General features: G+C 36.0%; 1 protein-coding gene across 5 annotated transcripts in view; it reads left to right on the top strand.

Moving 5' to 3' along the window:
• SLIT2 (slit guidance ligand 2) overlaps positions 1-23,927 on the top strand; it is a 266,165-nt gene that overhangs the window by 199,178 nt on the left and 43,060 nt on the right. For 4 of the 5 annotated variants that reach the window (XM_054202905.1, XM_054202904.1, XM_054202908.1 and 1 more), the window contains 11 exons: positions 1,349-1,499; positions 6,494-6,568; positions 9,648-9,791; positions 11,237-11,380; positions 12,505-12,671; positions 13,491-13,623; positions 16,663-16,731; positions 19,091-19,162; positions 19,390-19,461; positions 20,838-20,909; positions 23,440-23,603. In XM_054202905.1, coding sequence (XP_054058880.1) covers positions 1,349-1,499; positions 6,494-6,568; positions 9,648-9,791; positions 11,237-11,380; positions 12,505-12,671; positions 13,491-13,623; positions 16,663-16,731; positions 19,091-19,162; positions 19,390-19,461; positions 20,838-20,909; positions 23,440-23,603 — 1,263 coding nt within the window. The remainder of the gene's footprint in view (positions 1-1,348; positions 1,500-6,493; positions 6,569-9,647; positions 9,792-11,236; positions 11,381-12,504; positions 12,672-13,490; positions 13,624-16,662; positions 16,732-19,090; positions 19,163-19,389; positions 19,462-20,837; positions 20,910-23,439; positions 23,604-23,927) is intronic. The other variant, XM_054202906.1, reaches the window with a different exon arrangement.

Raw genomic sequence — 23,927 nt, 5'->3', positions numbered from 1 at the left:
CATTATCATCCTATATGAAACCTGTAATTAACCCCAATCTTTTCTTCATTTTTAAATGCCACTTAAAATGAATTATTCTTTCTCTCTGATGAAGACGGTGCCCCTTAGCAACATCTTCTAATCAAACTAGAGTTGAGTAGAGAACATGAGAGCTTAGTTCATGTTTTTGTCTTAATTGGGATTACTCTGTCTTTCTTTCCTTCTTGGCTATCTTTACTTTTGCAGGAGTTCACCATTTTGGCTGTAAGTAAAGTTCAGTGTCTGAGCTAAATCACAATGTACCTCCCAGCCCTGATGCACCTTCTACTAGTCTCAGTCTTTTCACCTTTGTCCAAGAAGAACCCACAGGTCCTTTCAGCTTCTCTTTGTTTTCTTTGTCACCCACCCTCAGTTCCTTACTGGATGTTTTCTCCTGATATGTTTAGGACGTTTTCTTTGACTGACTCTGGGAAATGGTGGAGGAAACTTTCCATGTGGTTCATTTTTTTTTTTGGTACTTTTTATTTAATCTGTGACAGTAATACTGTTACTCTGGCACTGGACATTCAGTAATAAGAATGCCATGTCATGTAAGCAAGTATTAAGCTTCAAATGCTTCTGTAACTTATACCTACTCCTTCCTCTTTTCCCTTGCTCTTATCCTTGGCCTAATGGATGCAGTTTTGATAATGTAGCGAGATTTTCTGTTGTGCTTGATCTAACCATGTGGTTGTGAGGTATGAGTAAAACATGGTTCTGTCAAGCACCATGGAACGTCACGCAGCTTTCTACAGCATGGCAAGCTGCTGAGGCTTAAGTCAGGATCACACATTTTTTAAATTAAAGCTGAAAACAGGGCTTTCAATCTTACGTGTTTCAGACGATGTGGAGTATCAGGACTATTAAAAAAAAAACCCAAACCCAAACACAGAGGTTAATGAAGTCCGGTCAACAATACAAATTTGTAACAAGAGAAAGAGAAAAGGTGGCATTCAGGATCTATTTGTTATTGATACAGAGAAAGAAAATAAATTCTAAAAGAATCAGTGGCATTTGTGTGATTAGCTATGAACAAGGCTAGATTGGCTGACAACATAATCAGCAGAAAGTACAGCTGTGAAAAGCTCAAGTTAATGTTATCCTGTTACGTGAAGTTGGTCACAGTTTCTTTTTCCAGCATATCTTAAGCCCCTATATTTAACCCTCTCTTGAAGCCCTCGTGTCTGTTCAGTATCACAAAGTTTATCATACATTTCCCAAGTTGACCACCCGTTATCTGCATTGCAGACATCTTTTCAACCTTCTCACAAGAAGCAAATCGTAGACTTTATTGACTCAGTATCTCTGTTTTGACTTGACTCTTCCACAGGCACTGAAGATTACAGATCCAAATTAAGTGGAGACTGCTTTGCGGATTTGGCTTGCCCTGAGAAATGTCGTTGTGAAGGGACCACAGTGGACTGCTCCAACCAGAAACTCAACAAAATTCCTGATCACATCCCCCAGTACACAGCAGAGTTGTAAGTTGAACCTGTAATAAAGCATTACTTGCTTATGGAAAGACTAAAATTTTCAAATGTAAAGGCACAGCTTTACTTTTTTGAACGACAAAAAGTAAATGTAAACTCTGTGGTGCACTTCAAAGGACTAAATATTAATAACATTTATTTATGCATCATTTCAGTACCATGTGGCCTTAAAAACTTATCGTAAATAAATAAGGTACTTATTCTATGTTTCTAGTTCTCCAGTACATGAGCTACCCACTTGGATTTTTTTGAAAGGTAGTGGGGTTTATTTTGCTTTTTATTACAACTACAAAAGCAAGTAGGACATCCAGTAACCAGGGGTCTGTCTTAACAAGTGCTACCTAGGTGTTTAATAAAATGGAGCTGATTCTTCTTATGCAAAGCACACATTATGTGTGTCAGGCAGGAGACCAGAGGAAGATAAAGCAGACAAACAAGGCAGAGTTAGGTTAAGAAGATGAGATAATAATATAATGAACAGAGATGAGCAGAAAAGAAGTCACAGATTATTACTTGCTTAATAAGTGCCATATGGGAATGATTTGTAGGCATTACAACTGAAGTGGTCTTCAAGGAGGGATTGAAAGATAAAATTAAGACAGCTTTACAAGGTTTTCCCCTGTGCAAAGCATAGCATGAAAGGGAATGCAGAGATGCTCGAAGGATCAGCAGAAAGGCAGGAGATTTAAGTGGCCGTCATTGGCAGAGTAAAGGCAGGAGGAAACAGCTGTTTTTCCTAGGAGATTTCATGTAAAGAACAAAGCAGGGACAGAGATTAGGAAAGACGAGTACTGTGATCAAGTTGTGACTCACAGGGGTGAGAAGCGCAACAGCATGGCACATCTCTTCAAAAATGATCAGTCTGCAACTGGCATCAAAGCGACAGTCCAGCAGCAAAGGTATGAAATAATGAGACCATGGTTAAGGATTTGGACTGTCTGGACAGGAAAAGGGACCTGAAACTGAAATATTGTGTAAATAGAGATGGAGATTTTTGTCTGTCTCTGAGCTGGGAGAGAGAGTTGAACTTACTGATGTTCTAATTACAAATCTGAGTGGTAATTCTAGTTGTGCTGAGAACGATGGCAAATTCAATTGAAAAAGTGACATGTGGGAAAACAAAAGTTCAGCTTTTGGCCATGTTCACACTGCTGATTTACTGTTCATAACGTACAGCCAGTGAAGAAAAAATTGATACACAGTCTTCAGTAAAGGGAGATAGATTTCAGTGGAGAAATACATATTTATTTATTTTTCATATAGGATTTGCTAGAGAAGAACCAAAAATGAGGGGAAAAGAAAGAATATTTTAGTGTGGAGGAAAGTCCACGAGAGGACAGAAAATACTCATGGAATATATATAATGTTATGCTATAATATTTTGAGATAAAATTACTGCAGAATAAAAGCTGATGGAATGTGTAGCAGGTTAAAGTGTAGGAGGAGATCATAAAGTAATGGTTGTAAAAATCATAGTTACTAAACCAAGAGATGAAAAATGGAGTTCTTGAAGTGACAAGCATACGTTGTCTTGATTCTTAGCAGGATTCATGTATAATTCTTTCTGCTACGAAGAAATAATAATCTTAGTTTACTATTTCAATTGTTGATTTTCATATTCATTTATTTACACGGTGGAAGCTGTCAAGTGTTCTCTTTGTATAATTATGATTCATACATATTACATTCAGAAGAAACAATTAAATCATCAAGCCTCATCTGATGTGTATCCTAAACTCTCAAAATTCAGTCAACAAAAAAATTGTGTTTGACTAAAGCGTAATTCATGTTTGGTTACAGCACTTCTTTCAGAAACCATCCAGTCTTGTTTGAAGGTATCAGTGGATTTAAAATCCACCATTTCCCTGACAGTGTTACAGAAGTTAATCATCTCCCTTCACTTCTGTTAAAGTCTTTTAAAATGTGAACTTTTACTTCCAGATGGAATCTACTTCTCTTCAGTTTCCATCACTGCTTCTTTTATATTTTTTTTCTGTTAAAGAGCCCTTTTCTATCCAGCACTTTACCCAAGGAAAATGGTTTGAAACTGTAACAAAGTTACAATTGGACCTCCTTCTTGATAAGCTGTACAGATTGTTCTTCAAGTATTCTGATGTAATAAAAAGGAGGACAGAGGGAACAGAGAAATTATTTCTGTTTTTTTTTTTTTTATTTCCTCTAAAAACCCAAGTGCTGTAGCTAAATAGGGTTGCCTCACTGATGCAAGAGTTCCAGCTCTTTCTCTTTTCCTCCTGTTATTCCTGGTCTTTGATGTGCTGCCGTTGTTGCTCCTCTTAGGACTTCCCAGTCTAGTTATAGGGCTGATCTGTGATTTCCAGTCCACAACATTTACTGGCATATGGGAGAAGAGCAGCTAGTTAACCTTTCTTTTACCTACAAAATTTGAGATAAAGGTACTTGTTAGAGTCAAATGACATTGATGCCTCTCTAACAGTGATGAGGAAGGCTAGATTATTCTCTTCAGGGTGTTGTTTGGAGCAAATATCTTACCCATCGTGTTAATAAAACAGGAAAAAGCATCAAATAAAACAGAGAACAGAATATTAAGACATCATTATCAAATGCTTCTTTGGTTTGTTTTTTTTTTTGTTTTGAGAATGGCATTTCAGTACTTTTCAAAGAAAAAAACAGATACAAGTATTTTTAAGATATTTTTCATGACTTACAGATAACAACTACCATTATTGCCAAAATAATGGTATTAAGATCCAGAGGGAAGATATCACTGCATCTGTTAATTTTCCAATAATCTGTAATATTTTTGAATTCTCTCTAGATTTTTAGCAATTCTAGATCTAAAGCCAGCAATCTCCAGCTATAGTAATGCCATGTGATCCATGTGGTCATTCCTCTGACCACAAACCCATAATTTGTAGCTCTTGGTGTCCCTTTATCTGTGGATCTCAGTGATGATGCATGAATTGTGATATCATGGTATACACAAACTTAGAGAGAAGAAATGATTTGTGCTACAGTTTTAACCAAATTGTGATAGAGTGATTCAACCCATGCTTCTTTTCTATCCTAGAGAAGTATGGGGAAATTTCTCAAACACTGAAAATCTTCAAAACACATGGAAAATTCTTAAAATTTTTCTGTGCTGTTGACAGTAGACAAAGACTAGTTTAAATAAAATAAAAGTTCAAATTCTACGTATGGCGTTTGGTAGGACTAATTAACACCACAAATACAATATTGAGGAATAACCAGCAAGTAGTTCAAGAGAAAAGGCTATGGTGGTGTTATCGTAAGTATTAAAGATAAAGGAGTGCCATTGGGTGCTGCTGCAAATATCATTTTGGGCTGTATGTACTGGAGTGTAGTATGTAAGTTATATGAAAGAATTGTTTTACTGTACGTAAAAATAGTAAAATGTCATCTGGAATACTCTGTTAGGGACTTCGCTTTTCAAGGGGGATATAGATCACCTGGAAAAAATTTCAAGGAGAATAAGAATCATCTAGAAATGAAGACTTCAGAGGAAAAAGTGAAAAGATAGAATACATTTGTGTGATGGAAACTTGAGGGAGAGACAAAGTGAATTATTTTTAATATACAAAGGATTATTGCGAAGAGGAAAGGAACAAATTGTTTCAGTGGAGTTAGAAATGAGCACAAGGAATAATTATTAGATTCAAATGTTTTCACAAACAAACTTTGTTAATTGACACTGCAAAAATTCATTTGATATGGTCCCACTAAAAATCACATTAAGTCATCCGGCTGATTTTCAGAGGTGGTAACATCTTTAGAAATTCATGTTTCTTGTACTTCAGCATGGTTTTCAAATGTTCCATGTATATCCAAAAAACTCTTCCTGTCTTCTCTCAGTTTGGTTCCGTGCTGAAACTCTTGTACAGCCATACTTTCAGATTTACAACCTTAATTTCCCTTCTGGCTATCATTGAGAACAAGCAGGAAGAAAGGTTGAATGAGCAGCTTTCTTTTATTTTCTAGGGGTTTTTTAATCTTGTCTTGCAATAAGGCAATTCTGAAAAGCATTCTGGGTTTAGAATTATGCTGAATTTCATTTCGTGGTGATCTTGTCAGTCATCTTTTTTCCTTCCTATTTAAGATCTCTAAATAAAAGCTGGACAGACTCCCTTCCTTAATAAGAATGACTCCATTAAAACATATAAAGAATCTAAGACTCGTAATTTCCGTTTTCTTTTCAAGAGAGGAAATAGGGAATACTGTGTCAGTGCAGATATTTTTTGAAATATAGACGATCCCCTAACCTAGCAGCTGCTAAAGGTATACTGTGTAGGAACAGCCTTGATACCTGGACAGGAAAGATCAGTATCAGCTAGGTTTTGTTGCTCATTGTGTACCTTCGTGTAGTGTTACAAAGCAACACTTAATGCTTATGCTTATGCAATATATGCGTGTTAGGGGTAGTGGTCTGAAGATAAACCATGGTCAGAGAAGCGTTTCTAAATTCTTGGGAAGACCTACGCAGTGTATTTCAGTCCCTATTCAAAAGAAGCATTGAGAAAAAGTAATTATTTCATTCTTGTAAATAGTGTTCTGTGAGCACCTCCAGATGTCTGGCAGACCCCACCTGATATCCTTTAAAGAACAGTAAACTAATCTTCAGTGGTTTATATGTACTTCTTAAAGATTTTTATTTATAAGTTGCCATGGAATCCTTCCTTAGTTACATTTTTGTTTTTCTTCCCTTAAAAGAAAAATTAAAAACATTTTCTTATATTTCTCAGTAGTTTTAGTTGTATGATATTTTGTGATCTGGTTTTGATTCTGTTTGTCTTACGTATGCCTAAGTTTAACTAATGAGAATGTTCATTCACAGGAATTACCAGAATTAGAAATATACAGAATAGTTCTTCAGCTACCAGTTGAATACCAACTATTCAGTTAAACCAGTCTGAAAAGATTATTTATTGTGGAACATTCTGTACCAGTGCCTGAATATTTTTTTCTGAAATCGATATCATTTCTTCTAGGCGGCTAAATAACAATGAATTTTCAGTCCTGGAAGCTACTGGAATCTTTAAGAAACTTCCTCAGTTGCGTAAAATGTAAGTGCGACTTCAGTGACCTTGTCTATTCAGATAGCATGTTAGCTCCTTGCTGTGTTTCTCCACCTTTCCTCGTTCTTATCTATAAAAGATTCAGTATATTCTAATCAAAAATCAGGAATGGGTTTAAATTAATCACGGAGGTAGATCAGAGTTGACAGCTCTTCTCTATGGGACCAGGCACTGCCAGTAACAACTTGACGTGGCGTATAGCTCCGGCACCTTCACTGCAGTGTCCAGACAGCTGGGCTGTTACGCAGCCACAGCAGGGAGCTCACAGTATAAGCTGCTCAAAAAAGGTTCCAGTAATCTTTTGTAACTTCCTGTACTACTTTCTAACCAGGCAATTTTGCCTCTTTCAGCACATTCAAGACATGCCTTTGATTCTGTGCTTCATTAAACTGTCATTAGATGAGGGGAATATCAAAATTAAATGACTGAGAAAAAAATGGTTTGATAGCTCATCCATGTAAGCCCATGTTCACAGTTCATGTTCTAAGAGGAGTTTATAATCTTACCAGTCACAGATGTTATTAAAAATAAATCTATGAAAAGCTTTTCTTTCAGTTATGTAAGAGACATATTTGAGGGTACATCATTTAGTTAGGCTTAGTGACTCTGTGCTCAATCTTTTCAGGATTAAATCCAAACATAAATACTAAGTGAAGAAATATCCAAGTAAAAATAGATCAATGAAAATGATGCACTGCTTTTTTGAATGTAGTCACCAAGTTACTACCATTTGTAAAAGTTCAGTCTACATTACTAGTGACCAAAATCTCAGGGCTAACAATAGTATTACTTAAACTATTGTTAGCCTTATCCAGATCCTTGCTGGCAGCTGTCATGATCACAAATAATTAAATACTTATTAGTGATTATTTTTTTTTCAGTTAGTAGGCCAAAGATTAAAAAAAAAAAAAACACCACCAAAACCCAACTTTGCTTTTGACCTATCCACTTAGTACACCTTGCAACTTCGTATTGGGCTAAGATACTTAAAAAAAGAACGTAGGAATGTCTGACACAGCAGTGTTCTGGTGCTATACAGTAGATAGCCGGCTCTCCATTCCTCAAGGATCTCAGATTAGCCCTTTTTACAGCTACAGAGTGCCTTTAAAATAAATGAAGTACTTGATGCAGCATACATACACATGCACACACACATATCAGTTCTTTGTATTTAAAGAAAATGGGAGCAAGGGAGTACTGTCAGTAATTACATATTTTCAGGCTATAAAGGTAGCATAGTAAACATTTCATGTCATCTAAAGCTAGTTTGCTGCTTTTTAGTTAAGGAGTCATTCAAAATGAAAGAAAGAAAAGGAAGAATATTAATCAGTCTCAGTGTAGCTGTCTGCCGGAACTCCCAAGAGCTTTGAAATGTGGATAATTGAGGAGGAACAAAATTGAGAAAACGTTAATGAAAAGTTAACATTTTGAATAATACCACTCCGTAACTTCCTAATATACTTATCAGTTGTTACAACATTCTTCAATTTAGAGAATAATACAGTGACTGGTTAAGCATGACTGGAAAGCAGTGAAGCAGCGATGTTAGAGGGACACCAATACGAGTCAATTCTATATTTTTGTGGAGCTCATATTTCTTCTGGAGGTTCAAATAGGTGCAAGGTCTTTCTGCACAGATGACATTGAAAAATTGGGGCCTAAATGTTTAATTGATTTGATGGTTCCTCAGTCATAAAGCACGCGTATGTACTGCATCACTGATTAGCTATGCAGCATTAATCCTTAAAATATCCCTGTAAAGTAGTATCCATGTTACACCGGGAAAAAACAGGATTTTAGGAAACTAAAGGATTGACACAGATAAGCCAGCTGAGATGAGAAATGATGAGTTTCTTGCTTCCAGTCTTGTGCAGCACCTTACAGGAGACTCACAGCTCCACTGTGAAACAAAATGAAAGCGATTATTATATCCTTCATCACAGGCAATGTGTATGTTGAATTACAGCTAGGCTAGAGATTAGTAGTCAGCACTCAAGATTAAGCCACAACTCCTTGTTTTCTATGGCTTAGATAACGGCACCAGATCATTCTGGCAAGCATATGAATTTTCGTTGTGACAAATAGTATCTTGATTTGAACAATTAAAATGCTGTTCTAGAAGTGGCATCAAAGAACATTTGCATTTCTTCCCAACACCATTAATTCCATCAAATAAGAAGTTTTTGGCTTCACTTCATTTTGCGTTGTCTCAGAGCATTTCTAAGAGGTTTTCAAAAATAACTAGTGAATTATAACACTGTTTAGCGTGTAGATAATGTCCTTCTGTAATACATATAAATAGTTATCTGAAACAAACAGAGCAAAAGGAGGCAAGAATAATATGAAAAATCTTGAGAAAATGTCTGTTGTTGAGTATGTATGCTTTTGTATATAGAGTACATCTACTACCCGTTTGGAATGTGATTTCCATATTTCAACTAAAAGCTATAAACACTAAATATTTTGGCAGTGTTTTAGGTCATCTTCCCACATTTTAATCTGCTTTGCATGTGAATTGCAGCTAAATGAACTCTCTTGCTTATAAACCCTCCTTTTTAACTAATGTCATAAGTGATTAACATTTCATTTGCTGTTTACATTCACACATTTCATTTACATATGTTGCTGTTTATACTGTTTTTTCATATTTGTGTCTACCGAAATGAAATAAAGAAATCAGAGTGGTTAGTTGTGCTGATACTCATACAGTATCATTTTGTTGTTAATTCATCTAATAATGCTACAAGGACCAAACACATAAAAAAAATACACAGTCACTGACAAGATTCAAAATTATGAAAAGATGTTTTTGTGTGGCAGCAGCACGGACTAGGTAATTGCCATTATTTAAAAACATCTTCCAATGATTATTTTAAAAATCTTTACTTCTTTATTAGCAGGGCATTGAGTTTTGCTTTTATTAGTTTGAAGTTGAACAATACATTTGTTGCTTTTACACAGTAACTCAGTATCTTGAAATCTATACAGTCTGCAGAATTTAACAGTTTATATATTGGGTATTTGAAAAGAAAACGTGTTTTTCTCTGCCTCTGTTAATGTGTAATAGAAACCTGAGCAATAACAAGATTACCGATATCGAAGAAGGAGCGTTTGACGGAGCCTCTGGTGTGAATGAACTATTGCTCACAAGCAATCGGCTGGAAAGTGTTCGTCACAAAATGTTCAAAGGACTAGAAAGTCTCAAAACACTGTAAGTGTAATTATTTGAGTGGTTTTATTCTTTCTGCCACGTATTTTTTAAAGTAATACTCTATCTAAAACCTTTGCTTTTGGAGGATTAGCTATGGATTATTCAAGTTTATCTTAGTTTTTGTTCCTATTTTTACAAAAAAGTTTATCAGAAATTATATTAATTCATTAATTATTAATTATGGGTATAATGTAGCTGAAATTCTTGTTGTGGTTACTTGACTACAGAAATAATGAGTCCTCTAAAACGATGAAGCGGTTGAGAGTGGATAAACATCCAACTGCAGCAATAGGAATGGGAATAATCATCTGCTTTAAAGTAACACAATTTTGCATGGGAATTACACATTTTACGTAATGGAGTCTGATTTAGTGCAGCTCAACCATTACTGGGAATTTTGCTAGAGGAAAAAATTATTCTGGTGGATATTGAAATGTGGGAAATTATTCTCAGTCCTAAGTAATTTTAATGTCATTTCAACAGTGAAGGGAGGAGTAAAGGCACTATAGCTCAAACTCATTTCATTCTTTCCATGAAGGCAGTTTAGCTCTTTCCACTAAAAAAATATGTTTATACAATCCACAGCTTCTTGGCCTTCTTCAGAGGGCCTGTCCTTCTGATCAGCAAAGCAGAGCCAAGACTAAATGGTCTTTGGGGCTCCAGCTGTCTATAGACGTCAGGTATTTTTAATAAATTAGGCCTATAATTTCTAACTTTGCATTTAAAGCCTCTAAAATTGTTAGAAGCAGCTATTCTTAGACAAAAGTGTGAGGAAAAAAATACTCCTCTATTGATGAACAGGTAGGAAAACAGCAAACTTCAAAGCTCTTACAATTTACAGAAATATGACAGATTTTAGAATAGGTGTTTCTTGATTAGTAGTCTGAAATTTTTACTAAATCTTAGAGTCATGCAGAGAAGGAGTCAGGGTAGCCTGATTTCATTTAATTGAAATGCTTGAGAATGCAGTCGAAGTGGTTTCCAGAATTTATCATAAGAAAACTCAGGTTGAAGGGGCCTCAGGAGGAGGTCAGTGGCTACCACCTTCTGCTCCATCAGAATAGCAGTTCTGGAGTCATAAGGCTTGGAAACATGAAGAAGGGGCTGCTGTGTATCTCTGATTTGGGTAATTTCAATCAGTTTAATTTGTTGTCAATTAACGAACTCATAATTACTGATTCTGGTATTGAAAGGAACAAAAAAATGCAAATTATTAGGGGAAACACCCTTTGCCTCTTGTGAAACCTCTCCACGCCCCCTTTCTGTTTTCCAGTCCCCTCCACACACACTGCACTCTGTCCCTTCAGTGAGGGGACGGGCGGCACAGGGGTCACTGCACTGTGGTCCCTTTGGACTTGTACCTCTTGGCCCTTGCTCGGGCCACCACTTCAGCTCCAGCCCCTGGCTGGGGCTAAGCTGAGAAACGCCGGTCCTTCCTTTCTCAGGATGCTGAGGAGCAACCGGGTGAGCTGTGTGGGAAACGACAGCTTCACGGGCCTGAGCTCAGTCCGCCTGCTCTCCCTGTACGACAACCAGATCACCACCGTGGCACCCGGCTCCTTCGATACACTGCATTCACTCTCTACGTTGTGAGTCGTGTTTTACCTTACCCAAATTTAAACCTCTAAGGTTTTGGGGACATTTCTGTTAATCGTTTACTGTATAATTTCATGGCGTGAGGTAAACTTAAGGGAAAAAAGAGTTCATAGAGGGGTTTTTGAGAAAGTTTATTTTCTGGACCATCTTGGACACATCAATGGTGCCCTTTGATGCAGCATTAGAATGGTTTCCAGAAGTGCCTGAAAAGACAGGAAGAATGTCCTGCTCACCTCCCTTGCTGAAGCTCTCTGATCTGAGCCAGGGTAGAAACCCACATTTTGGGTAGGCATTGCGCAGTCATGGCTGGTTGAATCACCACGTTGTCTGTCTTTTTGCCCTGTGCCATCCAATTATCTTAAATTTCCTCAGCCTACTGAGGATCTTAATTCGTATATGTTTTATAATGAAGCTTCAGTCTCATTTTCTATAAAAAGAAGCATCCCTTTTTATATTTAAATGCGATGTAATTTAAGGGAAGGGAAAACGGTGAGTGAAGCAGCCGCTCAGTTTACCGAAGAAATGCTTTTTGTAGGTAGCATCATTCAGGAAAGTACTTAATCCCCCTTTTACATAAAAAGTGACACTTTGCACCTAGTGACTAATTTGTGCATATTAAGGGTGACATGTTTATAAATAATGGAGTTGTCGATAGGTTTGTGCTGAAGTAAGGAGATGCCAAAAGTAGTGAGACTTCTAGAAGTAAATTCATTTTTATAACTGGCATGTAATCAACTTAGCTGTCACTTCAGATAGGAAACTTATTCTCTGGAGCAAATAAAAGATGGAAATCTTGAGATGACAAATTAATGGAATAGCTGTTGTCAGGTTAAAGCTAATAATGTAATGTAATCGGCCTTCATCTCTATATGAAATTATTGCATTATCAGTACAGAGTGGCTTGACAACAAGTCAGGTCTTTGACAGTTTTAAATTATTTCTAAATGAGTTCTACCAAGATTCACCGCACAGAGCCTAAATTACAGCTTTCACCTATGGTATGTACATAGTATTGTTTGAAGAACGATATTTAAGCTTAGCTTTTTGAAAAATAGAACTAGAATAATTAGGATGAAAAAACGGTGTCATCTGAAGTAAACTTTCCTGTGGTTCTCAGAAACCTCTTGGCCAATCCCTTCAACTGCAACTGCCATCTCGCGTGGCTTGGAGACTGGCTAAGGAAGAAACGCATAGTGACGGGGAACCCTCGCTGCCAAAAACCGTACTTTCTCAAAGAGATTCCCATCCAGGATGTGGCAATCCAGGATTTTACATGTGATGATGGTAAGAAAATTATATTTGAACTTTTTAGAATTTCAGCTTTCGTATGTATAACTGCATGATTCCCATACGTCCCAAAGTGGTTTCCTTTAAATAACTTCACCTGCGCTTCATGCTCAGTTTCTATGTCAGTTTAAAAGTCCGTCACCCATTTTTGTGGGTGATCAGCAAGCACACGGCTATTGTATACATGTTTTCCAAAGTTTTTCTTGCCTATGTTCAATACTGTAAATCATAATATAGAGATAATATAAAAATTAAATAAACTGATCAAATGATGTAGTTTAGACAAGAGTAGTTTCAAATGCTGATGCTTGAATCAAGAACTCTTTCAGGTTACTTGATCAACTAACGTGCCATTTTGCTTAGTTTGTGACTTCCTCAACACAATAAAAAAAGAAGTCTGCTATCTTGCATCTGTTACACATTTCCATTTATTGCATTACTAGTTTGTCAATTTTCAAGGCTGTACCTTTTCTTTAAAAAGTCTCTGTTTATTTTTAATAATCTCTTAATTTTGAAAATCAGCATATTTGCTTTATTATCTTTAATTTTAAGTTTTGTTCTTTCTTTAATGATCTTTGTTTCCATATAGTAGAATTTTTACCTTGTAAAAAAGCATTGTACTAAATAAAGTGTCACTTGAAATGTAAATTCTTGGAGCGGTATTTTACAGAGATGACTTAATGTTTTCCCTACCTAGAGATATCATAATGCAGAAATGTCATGTTCGCTTGTACAAATTCCAGGTGGGATATTATGGCTAATACTGAAGCGACATTTGAATAGCAAGCTTAGCATCTGTTTGTTTTTATTACCCAGGAAATGATGACAATAGTTGCTCTCCACTGTCCCGCTGTCCTGCAGAATGTACTTGTCTAGACACAGTAGTTCGCTGCAGCAACAAAGGCCTAAAAGCTTTGCCTAAAGGCATCCCAAAAGATGTAACTGAACTGTAAGTGGCACACTTTTCACTTTTATGAAAATCAATGTCAGTTTTATATTGTCAGGTTTAAGAACGAGGGGAGAAGAAAATGAAGAATTAGATTTAGGAGATCAGTTGAAATTAATATACAGCTTTACAGACTTACACGGTATCTTGAGAACTTTTGAGGTTAAATTTGAATTAGCAATGCTCTGTAAGTCCCAAAACACTCTAAGAACTACCTGTTACTGGAAAGTTTTAAAAATACATGTATATAAAACTGTAATCACCCTCAGAATTTATATCCCCAACACTGAACCATCATATAACTGAACGTGGATGTCCTGTAACAATGGGTTAAATTATGGGCAACAGTGAATCTGATTAATCGATGGTCACTCTTTAGAAAGGAATGAAGAATTTCCGTTATATGAAAAAGCGAAAAGCAAATAACCTATTAATGTGTTTGCATATTTTCATAATGAACATGGTTTTGTGATATTTCAAAAAGAGTGATTCTAATAGGAAGTCTTACTTTTCATATAGTCAGTCTTGCACAATCTGGGATATTTTATTAATATCTAAGTTTTTATGTGAGAAAAATGGTTAAGATTACATTTTATGAAAAGATACAATCTGAATATGCAGATGGACAGTAACATTGATATAAAAAAGAGCTTGCTACCTCACATACTGTTTGAAGATAAGAACTGAATAAGCTACTCATAATAGTAGATAAGTCACTTTTTATTCATTATGAAGGGGAAAATATAAACCTACAAATTGTGTTATTAACCTGTTTTGAATCTTGAACAGATAGGTCACAATATTGAAAGAAATAGATAGAAATTATTGACAAGAAAAAAAGTTAGGCTTGTGTTACATGTGGCCAGTATTTAATATTAAATTACTAATCTTTCATAACGACTGATTAATGGAGTGCTTTTTCAGAAGACATCATAACTGTATATCTTAAGTCACTAAAACAGTTTTATTGTTTTACCATTTGGTATTATATAAAAGAGTCTGAAATGTCCACCACTAGTTTGCTGCTTAATAGCATCCAAAAGGCTTTCGTCGTTACTGAAGAGAAATTATTAAGAACTCAAATTAGCATACAGCTATATAAACCTATAACTTACTTCATTAGGTTTTGGTGGTGTTTTTTTTTTTTCTTGAGTAGAAGATGACTTAATTAAATGTAATCTGGCCTAATAAATACAATTTGACAATTTAAAGGCATCAATTCAATGTAAAATTAAGCAGCTAAAGAGAGATACTTTTGGAATTGCAAGTGGAACTCTGACTGTGACTGAAAACTCATTTGTGTACAATTTTGTATGCTTTAATTAGTGTCTAAGCATGCAATTTAGCATATTTTTCAAAAGGATAATGGAGATGGTTCCTGGTAGCACTTGCATACTGATTGATTCTTCATGTTCATTTGCATTCATGACCCTTCCAAGATGTACTCTTGGTGTGTTTTATAAAATATCTTAATAGTTGCTTCATTTGAACAAGGAGGAATTTTTATCAGCCAAGTGGATACTTGTAGTACTTCAATTCTAATGAAACTAAAGCAATATATCCTAATTTATCTGTTGCTAAAAGAATTTTCTCAGAATACTTACTCCTTCAAAAAGTTTAAGTGTTGTTGGTTTTAATAATTTAATAATTAAGTAACATGAGCCCATGCTCCATTCACCAGTATTTATGTAATGCCATTAACATACCGTAAAAATAAAACTTCTTGAGATGTATATTTTGGATTTGGCAAGCAGCCCTAAGGAAGGCATGGTCCAAGGGAAGAAAAAAAAAAAGAAAGAAAAAGCTTTTTGATTAGATGTAGATAGTTATTTGATTAAACTTAACTGTGTTTCAGCCCATCCATTTAGTCAAGAGTTTCCAAAGATGCTGCAGCGTACTCAAAGACATTAAGCTCAAAATTAATCTAAGAATAGCTGCTCTTAACTCAAGTGTGTTCCAAGTATTTGGATGGCTAAAGTATCTTCTTTGTATAGGGAAAATGAGGGTGTAGTTTTTACTTGGGTTCCAGGAGACAAAAGTAATACCACCACCAAGCAAGTCATTTGCTCTAGTTGAGAAACTAAAGACCTTTAATCTTCCTGCCAGTCTCTGCTCTATTTCAGAGAATCAGGTAAATTCAGCACTTATTACCACCTCCAAACTACTTGCCCATGTTACGTGAAGAGCCAGTCCACTTGCACTTTGTACTGACTGGCTGGACACTGGAAACTTTTTAGGCAAGGCTTGTTACCTTCCTTCGCCTGTAACTCCTGTTACGCCTCTAACGCCTGTGACTGGTACAGGTGGATGGCTCTGTACCTGTTAACTCTAAGGATGAACAAGTCTGTTACTGAGAATTATGAGCATGGAAGAAGAGCAAGCAATGTAATTAATACAGGAGGAATATAATACAAAGAGGGAAAAAAAAATATCTAACTTTTCTCATGAAGGGTAATTGATTACTGTCTTTAGTCCCTAACATACTCCATAGGAACTGGCTTGTAGAATGTCATGCTTGATGTATCATGAAATAAACAGGAAGAAATTAGGGAAGATGACCTGAACTGCAGGCATGACAAATTAATTTGCTGTTAGAGCTTGGACCAGCCCTCGCTGTTTCTACTGTAAAGGACTAACTCTGCAATGTCAGGGTCTGTTTCTATTTACAATAGCTCAAAATCCACACTTAATGTTACTTGCAGAATTCAGATTTACTTTTCAGCTGTAGGTGTGTGTGAAGCGGAGATGATAAAGACCTTTTTTTGCAGTCTTTACAAAATAGTAGAAAGTACTATGTAAGAGTTGGTTGTTATTACTGTTACTTCATAATATTCAGAATATCTGATACAATAGCATTTGGATCTTAGGCTACAGGTCTTCAATTGTGTGTCTAAAAACCGAAATTTGTACGCAAGGTTTCTTATAAATGGAAATATTACGTGTTCGTTACTACTTTTACTGTTGGATTCTAAGATTAGTGAATGAAGATGGTACTGTTTTAATGAAAAACATAATGCTCTATGTTTTATTTTTCTATTTTAGTTATTTGGATGGAAATCAGTTTACCCTTGTTCCAAAAGAGCTCTCCAACTACAAGCATTTAACACTCATGTAAGTAGTTTTAGAGCAACATTCTCTACTGAAATGAAAAAAAAACCCAAACCAAACCAAACCAAAATACCCAAGTCCATTATACCTGGTTTTAGTTATAAGAGAAAAAAAAACATAAAATGTATTGTATTTTTTAGCAAATAGGATACCCAACCATATTTTATAATGGAGGATGTTTTATTCTACTTATCACATCCTACATATAATATAGTTAGTTGGATTTCCTTCCAGTGGTTCCATCACAAACAGGCAGAAATTATAGTTAACCTGAAAAGAGATGTATGATCGTAAAAAGTTGGGGTAATTAGGGTAAGGTGTTAGGGGAATACAGCATTTTGTTACGCTTCACCCCGTGGTATGCTTCACAAAGGAATAGCACATAGTGTTGCAACACTTGAGTGTAACCCCTTCTGTTTCTCCCACAATATACGGTCTAACGACTCAAGAAGAGAGCTTCTCTACAACACCTTACTCCCACCTCTGTTGCTGACTCACTCTGTGATTTGAGGCAAATCACTACCTGCTCTTAAAATTTATTACCTCTACTTCATGAATGATTTGCTTATGATTTCTGAACCTCTTAAGAGTACAGTGAGAGAAACAGGAACGTGTTGATGTAAATGGCTGTAATTCCGTGGCCTTTGTTAGGACTATAAAAATTTATACCAGCTGAGGTTGAGCTGTGTAACATTCTGAAAGCAGTTTGTGGTTTCATTATAATCAGAATAAAAAGTGGAAGGGAGTAACAAAATCCCTTAAATTTAGAGCTTTGCTGCAAAAATTGAAAATGGTTTGGCATTCAAAAACAAGAACTTGATTTCCTTTTATTTACCTCATGCTAGACAAAAGTGGTCGTGGTCACAAATTTAGAAAAAATGTGTTTCCAAAACTTCTCGTATTTTGCAAACAACATCAGGAAAATTCCTATAGGAAATATTTGTGGATTGTTTAAGGAAGTTATACAAGGTCTAACTTGCAGCACACAGAAAATACAAACTTTGGAACCTCAGTACAAGAAGTAAGTGTATAGATTGGACTGTGAGCAGTAACAGTATTGGCGGAGACTAGATATACATCTAGAGATTAGGTTAATTAGAGGCATAGTGACAAGGCTACCATCACAGAAATTAGGTACTCACGGTCTATTTTTGACAAATGCAGCCAGAAATCATATAACTTTACCTCCTAATCAGAAAATACACCCAATCAATTTAGCAGACAAATGTGATGCACTAAATTATAGATGAACAGTAAATACAATGCAAATAAGATGAGTATTAACAGTCTCTATTTATAAGACCTGTGGGGCACATTATTGTAATCTCTTCTGAATGTATCCTCGTACTGCTGTTCTGAAGTTGAGAATGTTCCTCTTCTGTGTTTGGAAAACCAAAACGCTATGCATAGTTCTTCTGTGGCCAAACAAGGAATTACACACAAGTCTCCCAAATTCCAGATTAACAAGGAAAATGGTTTATTTCTAACTTTTTCTGTCTCTTTTGAATAGATTTCTCTGTTGTACTCACCTACTATGTTTATTATTATGAGTCAGTGGTCTTACATGCTTTAATGAAATTTCAAGCAGAGAAATCCGTATATTGCATAGCTATTCAACAGTACTCTTAAGTTGAAATATCAAGGTCCCCTCGGAAACAAATGCTGTATTTCACCACAAAATACAGTAAACAATAGTGAAATAGTCAACATAAAATGAAAACTAAAGCACAATATGAGAATAAAGAACTAGCAGTATTCACATTTAATACAGCAACTTCAAAGCTTCTTTGAAGCTACCATCTTTGAAGCTACCAGCGTACCACTCCAGCTTCCATCATACTTATGCTTAGGATTTTGTTCATTAGAATATCGAAAAACAAGAAAGATGTTAAGGTTTTCTGTATAAATCTTAGATAGTGTTCTTTATAATAATAGCTGTGGGCTTTGATGTTGTCAGCATATAAGTGTTAAGTAGAGTATTAGATGATATTTACTCAGGTGTCATTAGGGACATGACTAGAATGATTTCCACTTTAAAACATCACTTTCATTTCTATACTTGGGTTCCTGTAGGATTGCATTATTAACTCAGGAGCATGATGGACATTGCTGTTGTATAAGAATGCATTGCGCTGCTTTTTCATCTGTGTTGAAATGAAAATGCTTTTCATTGATCAAGCCTAACACTTGCTGGGCTTGTATATGGCATGTGAGAATAAAAATATCTGCTGCTTTATATATTGATACCAATGATGATACTACTTCTACTAATAAAAATAATGTGTCTGTCAGTTTAACTTACAGTGTTTCAGGACTGGGGCAGTCATTTTAAGGTCTGAATTTCTGAATTTATTTTTTATAGAGATTTAAGTAACAACAGAATCAGCACTCTTTCTAATCAGAGCTTCAGCAACATGACTCAGCTGCTCACCTTGTAAGTTTAAACATGTAACAGTGACTTTTTGGAAGCATTACAGTATTTTTTTTTTTGTCGTGGAAAGAAAGGACATCTAGTTTGTATTAAAGCTTGCTTGTTGTGGAGGCTGTAAAATAACTTGTTTCCTAACTACCTATGTGTGCAAAAGCTGGTTTTGGTCGTGCTCTGCATTTTGTTTACTGAATGGCTGGTATACTTGCTGACAGTATTTTATATATTTTCAGAATTCTTAGTTACAACCGCTTGAGGTGTATCCCTGCACGGACTTTTGATGGGTTGAAATCACTTAGGCTGTTGTAAGTATTATTTTTCTACCCATTGCTATTTTCCAGAGTTTTAATTTGTGTACAGCAGATAGCAAATCTGTAGGAAATTACTAGGTTTTCAAACCTATCAGGTATTTGAGAAGTGATAATTACGTAGCCTTAAAAATCTAAGTGGCTTATTTCTGGGGAATTATATTCTCAAAATGCTGCACAAGAAGTTATGTGACCCTGGACAACATTGTATATACAGACATAGGCTTTTTACTTTTCTGCTTTTTAATCGTGGCTGTATTTCTTTTTTGTGTTATGTTCTTCCTTGTTACAGGTATTAAAGTCTAACAAAAATGCCGTATGCATAAATTCCGAAGAGTATATGAGAGGATTTTGCAATTGAATTTTGAATATTTGTATTCCAATGATAAATTTCTTTCTTTCTTGTTTCATTTAATATGGGAGTATTTCCAAATCCATTACATCATGGTTAACTATTGAAAATCAATAATATTACTTTTTGCTTCCAAGAAATCTTTCCATTTTACCACTAGGAAAAACATGGTTGAAAGAGCACAAAAAGGGACAAAGGAAAATAAAGAACAGTCAGTCTAGTTTACTGCTTCCCTTTGCCATTAAGAAAAAAAAAACTGCAAAAATTCGTTCTTAAAAGTCCCCAGCAGAACATGTAATTTTTGCCCCCATTTGGGTAGTTTATAACTATTCAATAGCTTAGTTGGCTTAAGTATCTCAAGCATGGTATTATTTAAGTCTGCTCCTGTAACTTCAATTATTTTATATAAATATGGATAATTTCAAGAACCATAATTGTATATGTGTTAGATAAAAATGTAACTGAATGGATTTATAGAAAAAGGAGATATATTTTTGTGCAGGTTTGCTTCAAGGGAGATAACACGAGTCCCGGTATTGTTGCTCAATAAGGTCTTTAGTTCTTTAACTTTACTATCAATTTAGGGCAACAACCTTAATACTTATATTAGTGAACAGTCAATGCCTGTATTTTCCATTAATCCATGAAAGATTAAAAAAATGTATGAACATACTTAATGGGAATTTCAGGGAATTGCTGAAAAAATCAGAAATACTAACTTTTCTGCTACCCCTAAATCCAGCCGTTACTTTGCAGAAGTGTGACTACTTTTAGCAACCTTTATTCTTTCGGTTTAAAATAATTGTATTATTAATATTTCTTAGGAAAAATCAGGATGAAAAAATCAAATGACGAGTAGGCTGCCAGTTAGAGCTTAAAAAAATCACAACATCTGGAAACACTGAGGACTGGAAGAAAAAAAAATGTGAAAAGCTGAAAACTGTTAACAGAAGATGAAATTTGCAAATTTAACCTGCTGATTTTTATACTTATATATTATTCTGCTTGTTTTCTTTTTAAGGTCTTTACATGGCAATGATATTTCTGTTGTTCCTGAAGGAGCTTTTAATGATCTTTCAGCTTTATCACACCTGTGAGTATTTAGATGTACTTTTTATGGCATGTTTAGCAAATTTCATATAGTTGAACTAAGCCAAAATGCAAAGGTCGGCTCTGGAACAAGCTCATGCATCAGTCCAGGCTGGGGACTGGCCAGAGAGGTAGCAGCTCCGGAGAAAAATCCTGGGCGTCCTGGTGGGCAGCAAATTAAACGTGTCTGCCATGTGCCCTTGTGGCAATGAAAGATAAAGATGCTCTGTGCTGAATTAGAAACCGAGCAGCCAGGTGACTGAGGACAGTGGTCACTCACTCCCTTCTGCTTGGCCCTCCTAAGGCCACATCTGGTATATGTGGTCAGTTTCTCCAGTACAAAGCAGATGTGTATGAAGCAAAGCAAATCCAGGATAGGGGCAAGCACGGTGGGGAAGTGGCTGGATCCTATGAGCTGTGAGGAGAGGCTAAAGGCTATTTAGCCTGGAGAAGGAGGTGCCAAGGAGGGACCTAATAGTCTTTAAGCCTCTAAGGGGATTAGAGCAATGATGGAGACAGATTTTTCTTAGAAGTGCGCAGTGAAGAATAAGAGTCAAGAATCACAAGCTGCAACAAAGAAAGTTTGAACATAATGAAAAACTCTTCACTGTGAGTGTGGTTCAGCGTTGGAACGAACAGGTTGCCCAAAGACGCAGAAGAATCTCCATCCCTGGAGATTTTCAGAGCTCAGCTGGACACAGCCCTGAGCAATCCCGCCTCTGACTTTGAAGTGGGCCCTGCTTTGTGCAGGAGGTGAGACTAGATGACCTCCAGAGCGCCTTAAATTATCCTATGATTCTGTGTCAGCTAAGTTGACATTAAATACATGGCATCTGATTTCAGAACATAATTTGAGGCAATACTTTTCCTGATTTTAATTTGCAGTGGGAATCTAGATTAGAACAAGTTACCTATCTATAAACTTCATTGTGTTTATAGATAGTTATTAAATCCTTGCCTGCAATTGAGGAGTAAGTTGACTAGTGCCTTTAGGTGTATCTGGTTTTTGTGTTTCTGAACAGCTGCAGTTGTTAAAAACTTAATTATCTGTTTCTAGTTCAGTATTAGACATTTACATTTAATTTACCATTTCTCAGAAAACTGATGATACTGATTAAGCTTTAAGTCATTGACAATCCATTCAAATGCCACTATTAAACTAGGTTATCTGCATGAAACATCAGTAAAACTTATATAGATTTGATTGCCGTTGCTGTTATTTGTTTCTTAATGGCCACCAGTTACCCTTGCTAACATTCTGATTTTAGCAGAGCAATGGTGTTATCTCCATTCAGGCTGGCATTCAGTCTGGCAAATGTGGAGTGGACAAGTTCTATGTGTTTCTCCTTGCATGGCAAGTTTCCTGTCGCTAGGTCTGATTTTTGTTACTACTCTGGCTTAAGCCTAACTAAACAACTAGATATATATTTTCTTGTGTTCAGCTGGAATTATGTAGCAATGCTCGAGGGGGATTCCTGCTCAGTGTGGCAGAAAAGAGTGTTTCAGCCGTGGTAGTTTCTACCGCTGTTGCTTGTCAAAGATTTTCTTGTATCTCTAGAAGACCTATCGATCCAAAGTTGTGGAACAATCTGAAAAGAAGCACTGAAACATCTGGACAATGAGGGTGTTCTAATATTGCCATTTGACAGTGCGTGCACATGTCAAGATTATCTGTTGAAAGTTCTATGGTTACTGTATTTCTTAAAAGGAATATGAGCACATCTTTAAAGAATAGCACAATGCTTCGATCCTCCAAATTAACTACACAACATATCATTGTTCTCAGAGTTTTAAGACTATTTATAGTTTCTAGCAGAGAAAACAGACACTTAAAGAGCCTTTACAGAAATTAATTCTGAAAATCTCTAGCTAAGCTAAATTATTTTTAATTTTAAAAAAATCATATTTATTTAAAGAAATGGATTTGCTTTCATAACAAGGCAATTCTTATGTAAATATCACAAAGCTAGGATAATGTAGTTTTATTTACTTACGCAGCAGAGACCTCTTACAGAATTCTGCACATAGCTGTGAGTTCAGTGGGAGAGCTCCAAATAGGAAATAATTAAATCAAATTTGGAAGCTTAGAAACAGATGGTTTGTACCAGCCTGGGAGCCATAAACTGAAAAGGAAAAATATCAGGGTGGAACTCTGTGGGGTTGCCTTGGCTGCTTCGGAAGAAATACTTTATTCTTGCTAACTTAATTTCCCAGTATCAGTTTCATTCCACTGATGCAGCTGATCTTGGCCATTACATGCCCAGGGTGAAACAGAGCTAGTTAGTATTAACTCTGCAAAGTTCACACATAATGCAGCTAAGAATAGCTAGGTTTCTGGACCAAGTTTAGTGCTAAAACCATCACTTCTTGATTTAGAACACAAATACAGACACTTCATGCTCTTATGGTCAATGTGGTGGAGGGAGGGCAGGTTTGTGGTTTGAAGGTCTTTTTGCCAATCGGTTTTCTGGCTTCCCTTTTTAAAAGCAGCCATTTAAAACTTTATTCCCTTTTTGTTTGTCTGTTTTCCACAGGGCTATTGGAGCAAATCCTCTGTATTGTGATTGTAACATGCAGTGGCTATCTGACTGGGTAAAATCAGAATACAAAGAACCTGGTATTGCACGTTGTGCTGGTCCTGGAGAAATGTCAGATAAACTTCTTCTCACAACTCCTTCTAAAAAATTTACCTGCCAAGGTATTGTTGTTGTTTTTTTCTCTTTGAAGTGTCGATTTTGAATTTTTACAAATAGTTGAGCTGTGAAATAAGAGTCCCGTGTGCTCTAAATACAGTTATTATAGCATCTTCACCAGCCTTGTCATCATTCCTCCTCATATTAGGGATGTAGCCATTGGTTCCATTCAGGACCTCTGTTTATTTTAAAGACTTCAATACCTATTGCTTTTCAGATAGATGGAGAACAAAGTCTTTGGACTTGCAGTACAGTATTCCCCAGCACATGGATGTACAGAGGTACTTGGTACTGTCTCAGTCATGAACTACAGTTTAAACGTCTACAAT

This window comes from Rissa tridactyla, chromosome 5 (genome assembly GCF_028500815.1).
Source record: "Rissa tridactyla isolate bRisTri1 chromosome 5, bRisTri1.patW.cur.20221130, whole genome shotgun sequence".
Lineage (NCBI taxonomy): Eukaryota > Metazoa > Chordata > Aves > Charadriiformes > Laridae > Rissa > Rissa tridactyla.
This window is presented reverse-complemented; position numbering and strand designations above follow the sequence as displayed.